At 38.3% G+C, this 20,067-nt stretch overlaps 3 protein-coding genes across 3 annotated transcripts in view; all 3 read right to left on the bottom strand.

The window, feature by feature from the left end:
• Positions 1 to 2,550: 2,550 nt before the first annotated feature.
• LOC144656358 (forkhead box C1-A-like) lies at positions 2,551 to 3,312 on the bottom strand. The gene has a single exon (XM_078516585.1). The coding sequence runs from the start codon at positions 3,310 to 3,312 to the stop codon at positions 2,551 to 2,553; it is 762 nt and encodes a 253-aa protein (XP_078372711.1).
• A 2,223-nt stretch (positions 3,313 to 5,535) lies between these two features.
• On the bottom strand, positions 5,536 to 6,384 carry LOC144656359 (uncharacterized). Its single transcript, XM_078516586.1, has one exon. The coding sequence runs from the start codon at positions 6,382 to 6,384 to the stop codon at positions 5,536 to 5,538; it is 849 nt and encodes a 282-aa protein (XP_078372712.1).
• Positions 6,385 to 8,153: 1,769 nt separating this feature from the next.
• The window catches only part of LOC144655986 (exocyst complex component 8-like), a 30,671-nt gene continuing 18,757 nt past the window's right edge, over positions 8,154 to 20,067 (bottom strand). Inside the window, exons 11-21 of the mRNA XM_078516189.1 lie at positions 16,665 to 16,716; positions 14,949 to 15,093; positions 13,668 to 13,720; positions 13,235 to 13,362; positions 12,098 to 12,228; positions 11,652 to 11,771; positions 11,062 to 11,170; positions 10,653 to 10,747; positions 9,738 to 9,833; positions 9,359 to 9,430; positions 8,154 to 8,693 (exon numbers count right to left, since the gene is read on the bottom strand). Of these exons, the coding sequence (XP_078372315.1) occupies positions 8,583 to 8,693; positions 9,359 to 9,430; positions 9,738 to 9,833; positions 10,653 to 10,747; positions 11,062 to 11,170; positions 11,652 to 11,771; positions 12,098 to 12,228; positions 13,235 to 13,362; positions 13,668 to 13,720; positions 14,949 to 15,093; positions 16,665 to 16,716 (1,112 nt within the window). The 3' untranslated portion in view covers positions 8,154 to 8,582. The remainder of the gene's footprint in view (positions 8,694 to 9,358; positions 9,431 to 9,737; positions 9,834 to 10,652; positions 10,748 to 11,061; positions 11,171 to 11,651; positions 11,772 to 12,097; positions 12,229 to 13,234; positions 13,363 to 13,667; positions 13,721 to 14,948; positions 15,094 to 16,664; positions 16,717 to 20,067) is intronic.

Genomic DNA, 20,067 nt, shown 5'->3' on the forward strand with positions numbered 1-20,067 from the left:
CTATTATGCGCGGCCGGCCAAGTGCGTGACTCGTGTCATTTGCTAAGCTTGCCCAGGACTCTCCGATTATGATCGAGATTGTAAGCCGGAATTACCTATACCGACGACATTCGCGTGGCAGTGATACAACTAAACGATGGAAGCTTTGGAGTCTATTTATAAAGTTTCCTGCACCCGGAGTTAAAGTAACTCCACCAAAATAGTTCCCAGAATAGAGTTGTTTTATTCTTTTTGGAGAGTTGAAATCACTCCACCATCCCCAAAATGAATATGCCTTTAAACAACAGTAATGAATCTGATTGTGGACTTACATCAACTCCCTATCCAGAGTTAAAGTTACTCCACAAGAATAATTCCACGAATAGGTTGCTTTAACTCTTCTTAGAAAGTTGAAATCACTCCTTGAGGAGAGTTATACTAACTCCTCAAAAATGACTCCAACAATGGAGTTCATTTAGCTCATCCTTACATAGTAAAACTGAAATTTAACTCCTTTTAAATTTAACTCCAGGGGAGTTACATTTGACTCCACTTAAGAGTTAAAATAACTCCCACAGAGTAACTGCAATTTAGGAATTTACTCCCATACTGAAGAGAAGAAATTGTTAGGGGAGTTAAAATAACTCCTATTGGAAATAAAGTAACTCCCCCAAAAAATAACTCCACCTTGAGGAGTTAGTTTAACCCCAGTACAGGAGTTAAAATAACTCTTTGAAAATTACTGTGCGAGAATGCCTGTAAAAGCTTTCTACAGTGGAACCCCGATATAACGATATGCCAGGGGAGCAGTGAAATTATATCGTTATATCGAAACTCCCGATATAACGATGTGGCCATAAAATGACCGAAAAAAGTCGTTATAGCGGGATAAAGTTGATAAAGAGGTTTAGAACACAAGTATCATTTTCGTATATTATCGTACAAAGCTGTCAGTACAGAAACGTTAGAGATTACTCGATAGCTGTAATTTTATTGCATCAAATTCGATGTTTTGCTTAAATTGTGACTGTGTACTGACTATATCGTTATATCGGGGAAGATTTTACTTTCGGTGCGCTCAATTCTCATCGTTATATCGGGAATATCGTTTTTTCGAAGATTGTTATATCGGGGTTCTGTCCCTCAGAAGACGATACACAATCAGATCTTCAGAAATGGGCGACTTTATCGAACGCAGTTACGAGGTACTCTTTGTCCCAGACACTGATGTCGAATGCGTTACAGTACAAAGCAAGTACAGTCAACTCTAGTTATAGCGGACACGCTCGAGACGTTGTTTAGTGTCCGTAATAGCGAGAGTCCGTAATAGCGGGCTGTGAGGAAAAAAATTGCGTTAAAATATGTAGGTTAAATAATATAGACCGTGACGAGCTTATCAACAGTAGTGAAACTACTCAGTAGTCGTTGGGTATGGAGAATGACAATGGTCGAGGGATTGAGGGTTTGATCTCTCCTAGAAGGAGTCGTCTGGAAGGAAAGAGCTGAAGTGAAAAAGCAAAGTCTGTTGTACAGCTACTGAAGCAATTGATGCGAAAGTAAATATTCCAGAAGACTTCTGAAGTGTGTTTTGACAAATAGTATGCATGCAACAGACTGCAATTTTCCGTAATAATGTTATGTGAAAAGTTCTTGGTGTCCGCTTTATCGAAAGTCAAAACAATAAAATTGTTCTTTTGGTACCACGAAAGTGTCCGAAATTCCGTAATAGCGAGAGTCCGTAATAGCGGGAGTCATTTCTAGTCAAACCTCTATAACTTTCGCTGGGGATCTGGATTTTGTCCGTAATAATGAGTGTCCACAATATCGGGGTGTCCGCAAGGGGAGAGTTGACTGTAAAGGTTTCCGGTATATTTACTCTATCTGTAAGTGGTGGTTGGGGGGGGGGGGGGGGGATTCGTCATAATTTTTAAAAGATTTGGAGGGGGGTCAAAGCTAATTTGCCTTTATTGAGAGGGGGTATTGTGTAATATTTTTCCTTCCGAGGCTCATTTTGCGCCCCTCCTGATAATTATTGCACATTCCCTAACCTTTTTCATCTAAAATAGTCACTTTATCTAAGAACTGTTTTCCGTCTGTATATCCAACTATAATTCCATGGGCGCGCGTTGCATATTCAGTACTATCTACTATCCAACAAACACAACCGGAAAAATTGTTTTATAAAAGTGCTTATGAAAGGTGAAATGCACAATTCCAAAGTTTGAGAATTCTCACCAAAGGGAAATTGCAGTGTTCTTTCAACAAATTCTCCCTTATAAAAAATGAAAATATATGGAGATCAGTCAGAAGAATTTGTATGTGGATTTTGGGGCTTAAAGGGTTAATCTACAAAGGCACAAATGTCATTGCATATTTAATATGTACAAAGTATTAAGCTAAGAACAAATATCTGTCCTCGTTGATAACAGTTAACATACTTTACAGTACTCAATGATAAATAAGACGGTGTAAAACACTCAAAATGTTATTGGCGAGCGTAACTTATAATATTTCTCATTGGAATGGCCCACATACTAGCTAACTGACAATATCAAGTAGCCTCAAATGTTTTTAAAGTATTTTGACTTTGTTTGTGACAGATAACAATCCCGAGGACACCACAGTAAATGCTGACATTGTGTTGTGTGATTCGTTGCTGTTTATTTCTTCCCATTTGTTGGACAAAAGTGTTTCGATGTGAAAACCTCTTTTTTCTAATCCATTTGAGATGATATTAGTGTTACACGGGATCTCGTGTGCTGTAAACATTTCACTCGTCTTCATTTGATCCTGTTTTCTTTCTCGATTTCTTCTGGAAGCTCTTTTTCGTTTGTACTCGCCCCGACTGAAGTCATCGTAGTTAATCGGGTTGATTGCCCAGAAGTGTCCCTTGCCGTTAGGTGAGCGACCCATTTTAACAAAGCAATCATTAAGCGACAAGTTGTGGCGTATGGAGTTCCGCCATCCCGGTCCTTTATTTCTGAAGTAAGGGTAATTTGTCAGAATGTAGTTGTAGATGTCGCCCAGCACTAGTTTCTGTTGTGGAGAGCTTAGAATTGCCTTGCCAATAAGACCAATGTAGGACTGATTTGGTTTTTCTTCATCTGTGATGTGGTGTGGAATACCTTGAAAGGCCGGGTGGTAACACGTACCCATGTAACTGGGCAATACTCTGATGTCTTGCTGTGGATAAGGGAACGACATGTCTGGGCTGACGTATCCACCATAATAAGACGAGTATGGGAACACTGGAACAGTAGTTGAGCTTGGAAGATAAAACCTGGAGGAGGCCATATTCACAGGTGGAAATCTGCCTTGTACTGTCCCAAACATTGTTCTGATTTAAAAGCTGACAACATCAATGCCGTTTGACGTAACAGGCCATAACACGCAGTATATTGAATATTAATGAATTTGACACAGTGAACAAGCTGTGATATTGGCATGTTTATAACTGGCGAAAGAATAGTATTGTATCTTGTAGAGGAGATGGTTTAGTCTACGTTTTACTTTTAAATGCAGATGTAATTTATGAATTAACAAGTATATAAACGATATATCTCGATTTCGAAGACGACTAATCGACTGGAAAACATTTATTCAAATTGAATCTCCAGGTTGTTCTGAATAGGCTTGAATAGAGATTTACGTTTGTGATGTTTTTATTTAGTCTTTTGTTATTACTATTAGCTAATTATTTGTAATTAGCACCCACGCCTTGTGTTTGGCTTTTCTTTCGATGTTGTTTGTTGGGAGGTACTAATCACGACATATTCAAATAGCTTTTATTTCAGAAGAATATTCATTCATTTTACTTCAATCCCTAGAGACAGCACTTTGACTTTACCAAATAGAAATAAAATTAAACTTCTACAAATTTCAGAACTTCCACGTGAATTCTGCCTCAAGATGTAGCAAGTATCTCCGCCGTTTTTTATCGTTAACTTAACAGACGCGAAATAAACTTTGTCAATTTGTTATTGACGTGGTATTTGTTTGGTATTGTTTGCCTAACGTGCTAATAGTAACTTTATTGTTTACTAATGGAAGGGTCTGAGGAAGGGGCGTGATTATTCAAACTCACAACAAAACAATTAGCTAGCTGTTTGGTCACTTTTAGAGTTGTTTTGTTTCGTTGCATTGTTGGCAGAGAATGAGAGAAGCAATCCGTAAAGTGGTAGTTTTACCAACGTATGGTGACCAAAAAAAGGAAACCATTTCAACAGAATAATTGAAAATCCTCGGCTTAAAATCGTTTTTATCCGAGATGTACGGACTCCAAGGTGAGCAAATTTTGGTTACAGTGGATATCAAAATAAAGAACATTTAATCAAGATAGTCCATTGTTTCGTCTTTATGAAACACTTCACTCTTCAATGTAGCTGTTTCGGACGTATAGTGGAGGTAAAGAAGAATTGACTTTCAGCTTTTCTATTATGACTTTCGGCCTGCTGCTTGCTGACATTCTATTGTCAATGGTCAATATCAGAGATCACACCTTGCAGCTTTGTTTGTATCTTCCACTTGATGCTCATTTGCCAAACAAATATAACCTGAAAAGCTATTTGATCTGAGGAGCGATGTTTGTAATGTAGTGCCTAACTTAAGTTCTATTTACGAGCATTATCAGTTCTTATAATGTTATCGAGAACTCAGTGAAATCGGTTTTCAATATGAATAAGAAACCTGTTACGGTAAAGATTCTTCAAGAGGCCACAAGGTTTCTATGGAAAAGTCCAATCTTGGTGTATTGACCGGTCTTTTTCTTCAAGGATTGGTCAATGCGCCGTATCTTGTTATACACGTGAAAATGTAATCAACGTTTTTACTGTACCTAAGCAGAGAAATGGCCGGTTCAAGAGACAATTCGACAATTAGAAAAAGTACAAATCAGAAAAACGCATTTATTTCGAGCCTCACTATTTTGGAAAAAGGACAGAAATAGGTAGGTCCCATTCTTCATTGTACTGATTGGACTCTGTGGCGATTTGCTTGCATTTCAGTATTCACGGACATACGTTTTAAACTGACACTTAGTTCATTTCTGTTTCAACTCCTTGTGTTGAAACGGTGTTCACTTATGTTTAACAAATAGGAAAATACACAAGTTTGCTTATTTGGTTTACTACTAAGTGAAATGTGAATTTACATTTGAATAGAAAGAGGTGCAAGTCGTTAACACTGCATTTTGATAGAGTTCTCTTAATACTTCAATACAACTTGACTTGTGTGTTCGTCTTGTTACCACGCAACTGTATATCTTTCTGCTCTATATTTTTCCATATGAGACAGACTTTTAAAATTGAACGAACTATTCGACTGGAAGGAGAATTTGTTTAAACTTCTGATGTTACTGTTTCTAGCTTATCGATATATGGCCTAAAACATATCAAACAATCAATCATATTTCTCTCCAAACACATGCTATAACGCACGCGCTTATCATGAACTTCCCAAAACTTCAATTTGAAAAAAAAAATTACAACTGTTTGTATTTGGTCTATATCGACAGATCAACTTCCAATCAAGACGGGTTTGTCTGTCACTGAAATGTTCTTAAAGTAAACTACTCTGACGCAGTTTTTGTGTCGAAGATGACAATCCTTGCGATACAGCAGTGAATGCAGACATTGTACTGTGTGCTTCAATCTTATTTTTCTCTTCCCATGAGTTTGACAACAGAGCTTCTATGTGGAAACCTCTTTTTTCCAGTATGTTTGGCTGACTGTTCATTGCGTAACAGTGAACTTCGTGTATTTTACACTTGCTAACATCTTCGCTCGTTTTTATATTATCCCATTCCCCCGAAGTATTTCTCGTTGCACATATCTCTGTGACAGAACGTTCTCGATTTCTTCTGGAAGCTCTTTTTCGTTTGTACTCGCCCCGACTGAAGTCATCGTAGTTAATCGGGTTGATTGCCCAGAAGTGTCCCTTGCCGTTAGGTGAGCGACCCATTTTAACAAAGCAATCATTCAGCGACAAGTTGTGGCGTATGGAGTTCCGCCATCCCGGTCCTTTATTTCTGAAGTAAGGGTAATTTGTCAGAATGTAGTTGTAGATGTCGCCCAGCACTAGTTTCTGTTGTGAAGAGCTTAGAATTGCCTTGCCAATAAGACCAATGTAGGACTGAGTTGGTTTTTCTTCATTTGTGCTGTGGTGCGGAATGCCTTGAAAGGCCGGGTGGTAACACGTACCCATGTAACTGGGCAATACTCTGATGTCTTGCTGTGGATAAGGGAACGACATGTCTGGGCTGACGTATCCACCATAATAAGGCGAGTATGGGAACACTGGAACAGTAGTTGAGCTTGGAAGATAAAACCTGGAGGAGGTCATATTCACAGGCGGAAATCTACTTTCCGCTGGTTGAAACTTTGGGGCAATAGCATCTGCTGATTTCATAACTGATAACATCAATGCCGTGTGACATAACAGGTCATAACACGCTCAACACTGGAATATGAATGAATTTGGAACAAGTGAACAAGCTGTTATATTGGTTGGAAACACAAGTGTTTTACGTAATTGCTTAATTATGCTTTGTACCAACAAACAATCAAAACCCCTAATATTGGATCTTACGCAAAAATCTTTTATCTGGTGGCAGTATACACTATCTTGACAATCATAACCATAATTCGGCTAAACTGAAATGAGTCAAAGAACCATATTTTAGTGAATATTTTCCCATGCCTGATGGTTTAGGATATAAATGATAGACGGGCAAATTCGTTTTATTAGACGTTTTCTATTTATTTCTAATTACCTCCCTCCTCTTTCATTCAGCATTTATTTGTACGTTTGTCAACAAGTTTTCCTTCTTAATTTTAAAAGAAAGTTAACTCCATTCTTCGTGGTCCATTCTTTTTAAATCCCTGAGGACCATACTTCCAGTACTTTTCTAACGAATAACCACCTCAAACGACACCAAAACGAACTCTAAATGAAATATTTGCTTGAAATGTGCACTATACTCCCGTCCGTGATTTCTGCGCCAAGATTTATTAAAGCAAAGTTGGGGTAAAGCTGGGGCAGTGTTGTAAGTTCTGTATAACACTCACCCGCCCGCATATTTGTTGGGTATTGTTTGCTTAACGTGCTAATGCTGACCTTACTGTTTATCAATACAAAAGGGGCGTGATCAGTTCGACTCAAAACAAAACAATTAGTCAGTTGTTTGCGAACGCTTTCGAGTTGACTTCAGTTATTTTCATGCCATGGCCAAAAGGACTCTTAAGCGCACTGGTTAAAAACACGACGTAAAAACGGACTTGCTTTCAGGTCATTTTACTGAAATGGAACATGCACTTAGATTTTTAACTCTTGTGCCACGGTTCCACGGTCGAATTTGTACAATTTTACTAACGTGATATATAATAATATAATATACATATATCCCTGGGAGAATATAGTTTTGGTTTTAAAAGATTGTTTTCACGTAGTCAGCTGATTGATAATGAGAAAAATACCATCGATCACCCTTATTTGCGTTTGTAGCGCAAACTGGACTAGAACCTGCCCCCCCCCCCCCCCCCCACCCACCCAGTGGAACCCAGTTAATTGTTGAGCAGGGATGGCGTAGTGGTGACACCAGTGTGCCCAGGGGTAGCTGGCGTCAAAGCTCTAGCTCGTGCTTGCTCCGAGGGTTTTACTCCGCGTCCTCCGTTTTTCTCCCTTCACAAAAACAAACACTTCTAGTGAAATTCCAATTCGATCAGGAACAAGTTTGGGATGATTTTTAGAGCCATGTTCTATGTGAAAGCCACTGCAAATTCAACCCGTAGTTATTTTGTATTTTACGTTATTTTCTATTACTCTACCAATCACTTGGAACAAGGTTTTTTAATGGCGGCCGTAAATTATCAGAAATAAACGTAAAATAAAACGACTTCTATGTTCGTAATGGATTAAAAATTGGAAAAGAAAAAAAAAAAAAAAAAAAAAAAAAAAAAAAAAAAAAACCTCCAAAATTTGATCCTTGACTTTAAGAGACTTTTGTACAAATGTTGCGCTCAACTAGCAGATCGACCGATTTGAGGTCAGTGATTAATTTATAAGAAAGAGCATCTCACTGGATATTTGGCGCCTGTGTTCAAGGAAGTAACTGGACAGTGCTAGGAACACTGTGTGCTGGACTCTGAGCGTAAATTACAAATAAACCACAGCCCGTGTACCATTATCATTTTATTTTATTTTATTAAGAACAAATAATAATGTACATATAAAATTTCAATTTTGGGGGGAAACTTCAGTAGCTACCTCGGCAAAATCTCTATTTTTATTCCCCTCAGCGTTTCATCACTATACCTCATTTCTATTGTTTTAAGGGCTATAGGCATTTGTGTGACCTGTTATTGTTATTGGTGCTCTGATAGTGTGCGACCTAAAAATTATGGACATTGTTCATCGTTTGGACTGGCAAGAAACTTCGTTTCAAATAAAATTTTGAATTTTCTATATGAGAATATAATGGACTCCATTAATTTAATTTTAATTTGCTTTCCAGTTAAGTTTTAAAAACACACTGTATTTCGAGCTGTTTTTCAGTCGATATTATTTTCTCACTACTGATTTATCCAAATCTGCCCTCATTTGTTTTTTCATCTGCCGGCTTGTCCTTCAGCTTCCGGGGGATCACTGGAGGGGGTTATGGCCTGTAATCTCTTTAATTCGCTTTGTATTTCTAATAACCGACCGGGGCTACTACCAACCTGAAAGAAAAAACAAGCAACATTAGCGAATGTGGCTATTGTCGGGTGGTGTCCGTTTTTTCTTGGCACTGAGGTGAGGATTGGTTATATAAAGCACCAGCCTCTCGCAAAACCTGCCAAATAAAATACTGAAGGTAAGGAGCGCTGCAACTTATAATGACTATTTCAACTGGCATACCATCCACTCAGAATCGAACTCAGAAAACTTGTAATACTCATAATTGCCTTATTTTATGAAAATGGAGTTGGCTTAACATGGAGACTTAAACAAGCAGAAAATAGAATTAAATGAAATAAAAAGACTGGGGAAGTAAGTAAAAAAAATAAAAATACGCCAAAGTTTTATTCGTCTTGCCATTGCCCTTTAAGTTGAAAAACCGTACCAGGAAAAGGATAAGGCAAACGAGAATGAGAGTTGATGAGAGTTCAAACTCTCGCTCTCGTTTGGCCTGAAACTCTCACGCGCTCTCGTCCACTTTGAACGTGCTTAAACTTTTTATGAGAGTCGATGAGAGTTTGACGAACTCTCGTTTTGGTTTGGCCCGAGTTGGTGATAGTCGACGAGAGTTGGCGAAAACTCTAGATCTCTTTAAAACGGCAAAATTTTTAATTCAAGATTCACCAGCGCATATATAATAAAGAGCCGCTTGTTTAAGTGCACATACCTTTAATCTCTTTTTAATAAGGGGAAGGACAGTGTCTAACACAAAGGAAGCATTTTTCAGGATAAAGTCATGCTGGAACCAAGAAAATACAAAGATTTACAAAAGAAAATACTCTCTTAAAAATCAAAACAGATGATTTTGAGGCATGGCTATAAACTAACAATCAAGAACTGTAGCAATTCATCATTAATCACTTCATCACTAATATTCAATTAACAAAAAGTCAGCCAGCCGAAATGGCGCTACCTTACAGTACTTTAAGCCGCGACCAACCAACAGCATTATTTTTACTGACAACATACGGAATATAGGTTGATCCAGTAAGTGACTAAAATTGTTCTCTCCGTTGAGAAACAACACATGGAATCCCGCTGCGTACCTGGTTTGCATAACGACCAGATTTAAGGATTGCCTCAAACAGGACAACTTGGTTCTCAAATAAATCTCCAATACAATTCACGAACACTGGCTGAAGCTGAAAATATAAAGAATGCCTCAATTCTAAAAGAAACACATACATTGTGAAAGGACTTAGCTGTAAACAACAAAATCAATGTATTTACTACTGCTAAGGACACTGAAAATAGATAAACGAATATAATAAATTGAACAGAAACTTGTTAAAAATCCCAACTGGCAGGAGGCTGACCAGTTGGCTATTAACAGAGCGTGGAGGAGTTGATCAAACACAAACCCATCCGGTGGCAGGGAGGTGGATTTGAACCCAGCACCTACGGATTACAAGTCCAGTGCCCTAACCACTAGGCCACGCCGCCTCCAAATAACAAACCTTTTCTAAATAGACAACCGTCAGCCGTATCAAGGAATGAATTATATGAAAGAAAGTCGTGTTATTCTATTTTGTTAGTTTAGCCACTTTAAGACATCAAAAGGAACCAGGCCCCAGTTGTTTAAACGGTGCATAACGCTATCGGCACGTATGGGTGGCGATTTACAATGGTGGTGGATAGCGTTATCCACCTTTTGAACAAATGGGCACTGATTGAAATTTCTTGATAAAAGAAATAATCCAAACTGCAGCAGACTGTTGGCCACTTGCAAATTCTCCTTTACTGGTCGTCACACATTTGGGGAATCTGACATACTGACCTGAAGGCCTCACTTTTTATTCGTATTCAGTTTTAAGAAGAAATTTAATTAATGTAATAACACTAATAACTCCTTTCCTGTATAACTAACGAGTTTTGTCCTGTTCAGTTATATTCAACCCAGGGTAGCGTAAAATACGCAAGTTTGGACAGTGGTCTTTCGTGTGATAAGCACACTGGTTTACCTGTGGTGTATTGACGCTCAATCCATCTGCTACAAAGCCTAACACCCCTTTAGTAAAGGTCACAGTAGCACTGCTCAGTTCCACTTTGTTTCCATCTAGGAGGTGAAAACATTACACTTGATTCAGCTTGTGGTACTTGTGATATCAATGGTACAAGTGATAAGTTACTTACCAGCCTCTACTAAAAATAATGCAAAAGAAATTATAGCTACCAGTATAAACAAAAATAATAAAGGGATTGCATTCGCCTGACCTAATGAACAGGGTTTCAAACCCATCTTAAATAGAATGTTAGAGCCACTGACACTACCCAGTCAGCACTGTACAAACTAACATCATCTGCCAGAGTACCGGTTGTACTACAGCTTGGTTCATATTCGCCTACTAAGTTTCTCACTGTTGTACTTACCGACAACAAGTTCGTTAAAATTATCAATACCGCAGCTTTCCATTTCCCCACATAAGGTTTGAAGTTGATCTGTTTGTCCTTCAAAGTTCATAGGTTTCCAGTTAGCTTCCTGTATGAAAACAAACCCATAAGCTAGGATATCATTTAATTTTACTTGAACAGGCATTTAGTTTCCTTTACTTAAAAAGATCCACAAATAAGCCTACAATAGCCAGGAATCATGTAAGGGACGGATCATTTAATTTTCGAGAGGCGGAGGGAGGGAGGGAGGGAGGGAGGGAGGGAGGGAGGGAGGGGGGGGTTTGGGCAATTTTTTCTAAGAAAGAATTTTTTTAGCATTGGTACATGTATTTGTAAGAATTTTCTTGACCAACATAACCCTCTGTAAGATCTTCTTTTACACCAACCATCTTTAGCAGGCGAGGCTTGCTTGATTTTTTTCCAGTGCTTACTTGTGTATTGTGTTTACTTGTCTCCTACTTTTTTTGTGCAAGATTTTTACGGTTTTTCATTATTACCTCCTTCCCCCCCCCCCCCCACTCAAAAATTCAATGGTCCGTCCCTAACAGTGTTAATCAAGTGTTTTTTACCATGGCCCTGTGCCTTGCAAACTTCACCATCTGGTCTCTGGTGTCCAGCAGTGCTTCTGCAATGTCTCTGAGAAGCATCTGCTGCATTGAGAATGTCAAGTCCAGGCCTATCTCACGCAACTGAAGGGTGAACAAAACAATTTATATTAATTAAAAACTATTACCAGATAGCACCAAAAATATCTAAATGTGAAAGTCATAGTTTGAAATGAATTTCAGTTCAAAATGATCTTAGATTAGTTTGATTTTTATTTTTGGTAATAAATTTGGAACAAAGGAAAGTACAAATCAAACTAGTTTGAAATCATTTGGACCTGAAATTCATTTTAAACTACGACAAATATTTTTTTGTTGCAAGTTAGATCACGCTTTTATATGATGCTAAAAAAACACTATTTAATGCGCTTGAAGGTCAAACATTGTACAGCTACAATGCTAATGATTACCTTTTCACACTGTTGCCTTGCCATACTAACACACACACCAATAGCTGCCACACCCATCTCCCTACGGAACACTTGACATGAGAAGCGTGACACAAAGTGTTGAAGTTCAGTATTAGCCCATACTACAAATGCTGCAAGGAACCGTAAAAATACTGCTTACTAACAGACACATTATAGGCTTGCAGATACAATTAAGAAAAAAATCAGTGAATATGTGTCTAGCAGTAGCAATGGAATATATGTGATAAATGCAAGTGCGGCCATGCGGGATTCGAACCCACTGCTGCTACTGCTGGACACATATTCATTTATTTCACATAATTATACTTGGGCCACGTATTATGTCCATAAAGGGCTAACCCAGATACGACCGCTCTTATGTGGCTTTGATAGCTCAGTGGTAGAGCATTGCACCAGTAACACAAAGGTCGTGGGTTCGACTCCCGCTCATGGCCTGAAAACGTTTTCAAGTTTTCTCAGTACTATGGCCGCACTTGCATTTTTTACAACAAAATTAGTAATGAAAGAACTGCATTATGTTTTATGACTCCATGCCACCAATGCAACAGATAGCCTGCATGTAATTATAAGATGTTCTTAAAAAAAGGTTTGTTGTACTCGATCAGCAATACCACTAATCAACAGATCTGCTACTCTAGTTTTCCACAAGATTCTACTGTATGAATTATTTTACAGCTGCACTGAAAGTCATGCAAGCAGATAACACAAGTAAACTGGACATAGGTTGGGACTAAACTAAGCATTCTGGTTATACACATCTTATCAAGTTATTTATGAGTTTGAACAAGTACCGTAGCTAATGGTGTATTTGCTCTGCTCAAAACCCATGTCTGCCCTGCTAAGGCTTGCATATACACATTCTCCCCAGTTTTTCATAAGATACTACATAATAATAAATATTATTTTAAACAGGATGCAGGTTAGGATCAGTTATTGAAGTAACTGGAAAATGTTCCTATTAAGAAATAAAAACACTTGTGAAAGTTTGCGAGTACACTAAGAAACTGTGAAAACACTCACATAACATCTCGTTCCCATAGCTTTTCTCCTTCTCTCTTCTTATGTTTGCCCTTTCTTAACTAAAAATATCTGTTTGTTTCACCAAGCTTTACTGACCTGAGCTGAAGCCTCTGTTGGCAGAGAACACTTGATCAAACTCCTTGCCAGTTTCTATCACACTACTAAAGAATGCACTGGACAGCTTGGCAATGTACAAAGATGTCGCCCCTTCGATCTTCAGTTGTCTTAAAGAAACAGAAAATCAATGATGCCACGAGAAACGTCACACCTTCATGTTTGCGCATGTATCTGGCAGTACATGTGGTAACGCAGGATTTGTTTTTAGTATTCTGTGAAATTATTTTCTCACAATGTCACAGATAAAAAACATTTTAATTTACAAGTATTCCCTTGAACACCATTATCATGATGGTAAAGGGCTTCAATGGAAGAACATAAATTAAATGAACTTTAATTAAACAGACTGTACATACGTTTTCTGTTCTACAGATGCTCTGTTAAGCTGTTGAATTAATTTCCACCACCTCACCTGAGACTATGTTTGATGGCCTCACTTCTGTTTCTTAAGAACAGCTGACATGCCTGTCAATATAAAGTCAATAATTAATGTCATTGTTTTATGATAATTCACTGAACTGGAAGAAGTCTTAAAGGTCCTTAACAGCCCATAACATATTGGCTCTGTAACAATGACACTTGTGATAAAAAGTCATTCATTTTTTTCATTAAAAATAATAAGGTTAGAGTCATGGACAGATGGACAGATTGTAATTTGCCTTCCTTATTTAAATAAAAAGTAGAGGTTAATTAATTAGTCAAGAGAAGTTTACTTTATAATTATATAACCTGGAATAATAAAGCTTTATGTTAGATTATTCCCCGGGGGGGGGGGGGGTACTCCCATATGTGGCCTATATAGGTATGTGCCGCCCGATAGGGTATGGTTTTTGAGGTTCTCGGTCCTAAAATAGGGTATCATTTTTGCTCCTTTTGGGAATGAGTTCCCGGTGTGATCCTTAGATAGGGTACCTAAATTCTATAAGCTAAAATAAACGCCCAGCTAAACCAAAAAAGGTATTTTAAAACTGCATTTACTGTTCAGTTATTAGTAAAGCGATTTTATAGAGATTTGTGTGTTGCCGTGCGTGGTTAGCCGTTATTTGGGTCGTCATGGAACGCTTCTCTTCCCCTTGAATAGGGTGTCATTTTTCGGTTTTGGGCCTTTAAAAGGGTATCAATTTTCGCTTTCTTTATCCTTAAATAGGGTCAGGGTTTAAGAACCTTGGCGGCACACCCCTATCCGAAATTTATGGGAGTACCCCCCCCCCCCCGGGGATTATTCTTGTCGCTCAACAGCTAGTTTAATGCATCAACATTTTTAGGAGATATTACAATACTATTCATCCCATGCCATGAAGAATACAGCAAATAAGAAAGGCTGTAAAGCCATTAAATTTGGCATTATCCCACGCATACAAGTTGTACTCAACTGTAGTTTCCAGGCACTCATTGATTACGTTTCCATAGATCAGTTTCCTTTGGTAAATTGAGTTTGAAATAAAATGGATATCTTAAGCAAACTTAAATAGCAATCTTCAAAAATGTTCAGAAACTGAATGGAAACAATCACACAACTTGGACTGTATTTGGAAGTCTGTGACCAATCTTTGACCAATCTTCTTGTACAGTAAAACTCTCATTTTTCTTTTAAAGTACAAGTTGCTTGAGTCACTTGCTGATCAACGTCTTTCTCGCATTTCTATGAGGCTTAGCATCAAATTTTTCCTGCTTCGAATTTACATGTACACACCTCAGAAGCTCTTCCCAGTCTAACCAGTAATGACACAGCCCGTCTAGTGGCCCGTGGTCCTACATGAAGTAAAAAGCTTCGACTACAGTCTAGTTCATCAATAAGAGCATCAACCAGGAGTTTCACTCGACGATCCAAACGAACTCTGATCACAACAAAAATGATAAAAACTAGGGTTAGAAATACTGTTAGAGCCATAAAACTTGACAATACTTCAAATGCAAGAATCTTTTACCTCCTACAGGTAAATAAGTAATAGAACACTATACATTCTAACAAAATAGCCCTGGATAGTTGTTAAGTGACATTTCAGGTTGGTATGCTTTGAAAGCTCTTTATACAATATCTTTAAAAAAATAATGCTTAACATACAATCGTGCACATAGAATGGTAACTTGCTAAGACACCAACACACCTATGTACATTTAAAAACCTTACACCACTGAGATCGTAATACTTTTACACGAAACCTCTAAGCACTCTTTGTTATTATTGTTCTTGACATTTACAGTTTTTGCCATTTAAGGTCGCGGGGGACACCTTAGGCTCATCATTATGCATTTATTCAAAGCGTATGCACGAAGTACAACGACTGACATCGACAACTTTACGAGATATTTATGACAGGACAAAAATATGAGCGCGTGCGCGTGATTTGTACAAAATCCCTGTTTCTTTGATATTTTATCCAATTTAAAACAACACTTAGCGATATACGTTCATATAGATTGTAGGAATTTTTTGAGCTTATTTTCATTTAAATTTGAATATTTCTGCAACTCAGAGTAATCACAAAAATATTCGGCATAAACAATCGTGTCCTTTTTAAAAACGCATTGTCCTCACCAAAAAAGCGTGGAATATAATTACCATAATTACATCTCTCCTTGGCAAAATGATCGTATTTAGGTCGGGACACCTTCGGAAATCTCAAAGTTTGGACTTTCCCGACAATTTTGTGGCAGAGAATACAGCACGGATACAGAACTTCGTGACTTGCCACTGCAGATAGATAAACTATGAATACTGTAGTGTGTCATAACAGAAGCGGAATTTTAAAAGAGCACTTTTAGAAAGAGGTAGAAGACATTAAATTCAAATTTGCGCACTTAAACCGCCATAACTTGCTGGCAAACTTTAAATTAAAAAATCCGCTTCTGTTATGACACTCTAGAGGTCTTGAATGATTAGTTTTTGACAAGATCACAGTGTGCTGTCTCCTACCCGTTCCGCAAACTCTGCCACAAAATCATGTTTTTCCCAATTTGGCACTAACGAGGCTATAACATCGCCTATAAATGCAATCTACCAAATAAAAGATGACATTCACAATCTTTTATCATTTCTTTATGTCTCTGTAAAATTTGAGCTTAATCGCACCCATAACAGCTGAGAAATAAGCGATTTAAAAGATGCAGGTCAAGCAAAATTTCCCTTCATGAATTTATTCATGCTGTAGGTATCCCCCGCGACCTTAACAGAAACAAAAAACATAATGGCATTGTAACAGTAAATCAGAAATTTTACTGAAATTTAAGGTATTCTAAAATGCACTTTAATCATGGTGAGCCAAATACTTGCATTCAAAGACACATGCCTGTAATAGTCAGAAATTTGTCCTAATCTTCTGCAACACTTGGTAAAAGTATGTTCAAGTATTATTTTTGAAAATATATTTGCCAGTGCAAAATAAATGTCAAAAAATAAAGAGCTTACCTGATTTCTTTTGCTACTGGAGAGCTACTGTTCTCTTTTAAATACTGATTTGCTGAAATGATAATACATGTAATGAAATATTAATCCACTTAATACAAACCAGATGCACTTTTACCCTTAATCAAACAAAATTCTTGAATGTGATTGGTTATCAGCAGCCCGATTGGAGCACTAATAGGACAGTGTACGCATCACTCTTGTAATTGGACAGTGTAATAGGACAGTTTACACGTCATGCCCGTGTAATTGGACAGTACGCGTCATTTTGTGCGCGCTGTTGTTTTGCCTTTTGTTGAGAAAACATGTTTTTTAGTATTCACAAGGACAACTTTAAACCATTTCACTGGTAAAGTATGTTTGTTTCTCGAAGTTTGTCAAAGTTTTGATTAATTGGTAACTAGACATCGTGTCGTCCAATTCCGTCTGTAATTAGCCATAAACAAAATTACCAAGATGCAACCCATGACATAGACTTGCTCCAAGTCGCTCATTAGATTCACAGGAGACCGCTTGTCTCACCTGCAGCGCGCCAATTCTGAAATGTGGCATCACCAGTGGATTTTTCCACCGGTGACGCCATTGAGATTATGTCAATCATACTGTGCCTGCCAACTTAGCGCACGCTGCTCGCGAGACAAGCTTACGTTTAACTTTTTACCTCTTGAGCAGACTTGTTTCCTTCTCTAATCAAAACTTAATAACAAAATTCTCGAACGTGATTGGTTATCAGCAGCCCGATTTGAGCACTAATAGGACAGTGTACGCGTCATGCTTGTAATTGGATAGTGTAATAGGACAGTTTATGCATCATGCCTGTGTAATTGGACAGTACGCGTCATTTTGCGCGTGCTGTTGTTGTTGCATTTGTTGAGTAGTTATGTTTTTCAGTATTCATATTAAAGAGGTTTAACTATTCAACCGAAGGTTAGTTTCTTTCTCGAAGTTTGTCAAAGTTTTGATTAATTGGTAACTAGACATCGTGTCGTCCAATGCTGTCTGTAATCATACTCACGATTAACAAATCGGATTCCCACTTCGCGGTCGTCCGATTTTGTTAATCACTCATATGATTACAGATCGAATTGGGCTCCAGTCAGTCCTATTACCATTATTAATAATCAAATATTGTTATCCATTGTGGTCATTCCTTACATTCTCGCTACAGTATCCAATACAGTATCAAAGTGACAGGTAAGGAAACAAACACCGGTAAATAGCAAGATAATAATTATTTCTGTCAAGTCACATTACAACCAGTGATGAGAATTCATGTTTAAACTTGGTACTCAAAGGGTAACTAACTACTGCTACTATTGCAATTCTAACATGGGCCAGGGAAGCTTAAGGTCATTGGCCCGAAATAGAACTGAACATAGATTTTCAACTTAACTTTGCCTACTTGTTGATTACCACAAGGGGACTTCATTTTTGAAATAAAAAATTGGGGTCCCCTTATTCGTTTAGGAGCACGAGGACCTTGTATATACCACATAATTCCTTAATAATTCCCTTGCGAGTACTGGCAAAGTACACATTTCCAGTGATAATTTAATTTTTAAACATTGGAATAAATCTGTTTTTGTTTTACAGAAAGAACTTGATCGCTACACCCAAAATATGAGAAAAAATTGATAGGTCACCATACTCGTTTACGATAAAAAAGACGATTTATTTCTCACGGACTAAGCTGCATCGAAAAAAGCCGCCATGATTTTATTTAAGTGCACCCACTAATTTATGCATAACATTTTGCACAGATTGGGCGATTCCAGAAAATATCCGTACCATACCACGGACGGCTTCCATATTTTAGCCCCCCTTGCCTTCGGAAATTCCAAAATGCGTTATCCCCCCATGCCCTCGGAATTCCATAATCATTAACCCCCCCTCCCGTTCAGATTTTTCATTTTTTAGTCAAGCTCTTTAGAATTCCCGTCAGGGTTCGCAAATACGCCCAATGTGGCGTATTTTACATCAAATTATTTCAAATGACTCAATCTGTACATAGAGACAGTCATTATGACCAGTTATGACTCAAGAAATTCTGGGATGAAAATGTAAAAAAATAAGACTTTTCTCCTTACCCTTGTTCAACAGATACAACCTACATTAATTTTACATTGCCCTAAACTGGTGCAGAACATTAAAATAAGAATATCGTGTGATGCACGTGTGTAAACTCGGAAGATAATACGATCGAGTTCGCTGACATATCCGCCATCTTGGATTTGAGCCTTCACGGTCAGCAGTTGCTCCCAACCCACATGCTTCAAAATGGCGTCTCGAAGCGTAGCAAAAGAGTTTCCCACTCCACTGAATGGACTTAATATTTGTGGATCCGCTTTGACAAGAAAACAAAGAGCGAATGAAGAAGTTCATCAATGTTAAGGCATCTGAAGATTGATGTAGAACCCACATTTTAGCGATTTTCTTTCGTAAATGAACGCAAACACATGCCTGATCGATCGATACTTGTCTTGTATCCTGCTTCCGCTACGCGGTCGTCAGTTCGTGCTTTATTTGCGACTTGGTTGTCCACAAAATAAGCATTTTCAAGGAACACACTCTTGTTTTCTCCTCTGGAAATCCAAGACCTGGAACTCCCCCATGCCTTTGGAATTTCCAATCGTAAGTATCCCCCCATGCCTTCGGAATTCCAGTTCAATGAACCCCCCCTTGCCCTCGGATTTCCAAAAAGCCGTCCGTGGTATGGTACGGATATTTTCTGGAATCGCCCATTCTATCAGCTGATAGCTAACAAGAGGCAGCAAAGCTTTAAGCCAATAATTAACATACATGCAATCGAAGTTAGCAGAAACCAAAAAGGTAAAAGGTAAAGCCTGCTGTCGAGCCAAGTGGCTCATCAGGCCGGAGCTTATCCCGGTTTCTGTAGCATTAAGCGGCTAGGAGTATTTCTACTCCCCCCTGGATGGGATGCTAGTCCATCGCAGGGTACCCCCCAGCAGTAAATTCGCCAGTACCCATTTATACACCTGGGTGGAGAGAGGCACTATGAGAGTAAAGTGTCTTGCCTAAGAACACAACGCAGTGCCCCGGCCAGGTCTCGAAACCCGGACCACTCGATCCGGAGTCCGGCGCACTAACCATTAGGCCACCGCGCCTCCCTTTAAGTGAGTGGTCTAATTGTTTGAGCATGACTTGGTGTTGTGGCTGGATCCATTCAACATACATGGAATATTAATAAAACCAATTTATCACCTTTTACTAGAAACTCAGCCATATTATATTGGAAGTCCACAAATCTGATAGGTTCTCCCATTGCTTTCTAGTCACTGACAGAACATGATCTGGCACTGGCACATTGCTTTTAACAGGGTTAAATTTTTCTTGATTTTTGGCTTAAGAGTACATAAATATGTAGGTTTTAGACCGCAATCCTTTA

Source organism: Oculina patagonica, chromosome 6 (assembly GCF_052425735.1).
Source record: "Oculina patagonica isolate OP01 chromosome 6, crgOcupat, whole genome shotgun sequence".
Taxonomy (NCBI): domain Eukaryota; kingdom Metazoa; phylum Cnidaria; class Anthozoa; order Scleractinia; family Oculinidae; genus Oculina; species Oculina patagonica.

What these genes read in the sequence shown, in the direction of transcription:
- LOC144656358 (XM_078516585.1), bottom strand. Translation starts at nt 3,312, where the DNA reads ATGTTTGGGACAGTACAAGGCAGATTTCCACCTGTGAATATGGCCTCC.
- LOC144656359 (XM_078516586.1), bottom strand. Translation starts at nt 6,384, where the DNA reads ATGAAATCAGCAGATGCTATTGCCCCAAAGTTTCAACCAGCGGAAAGT.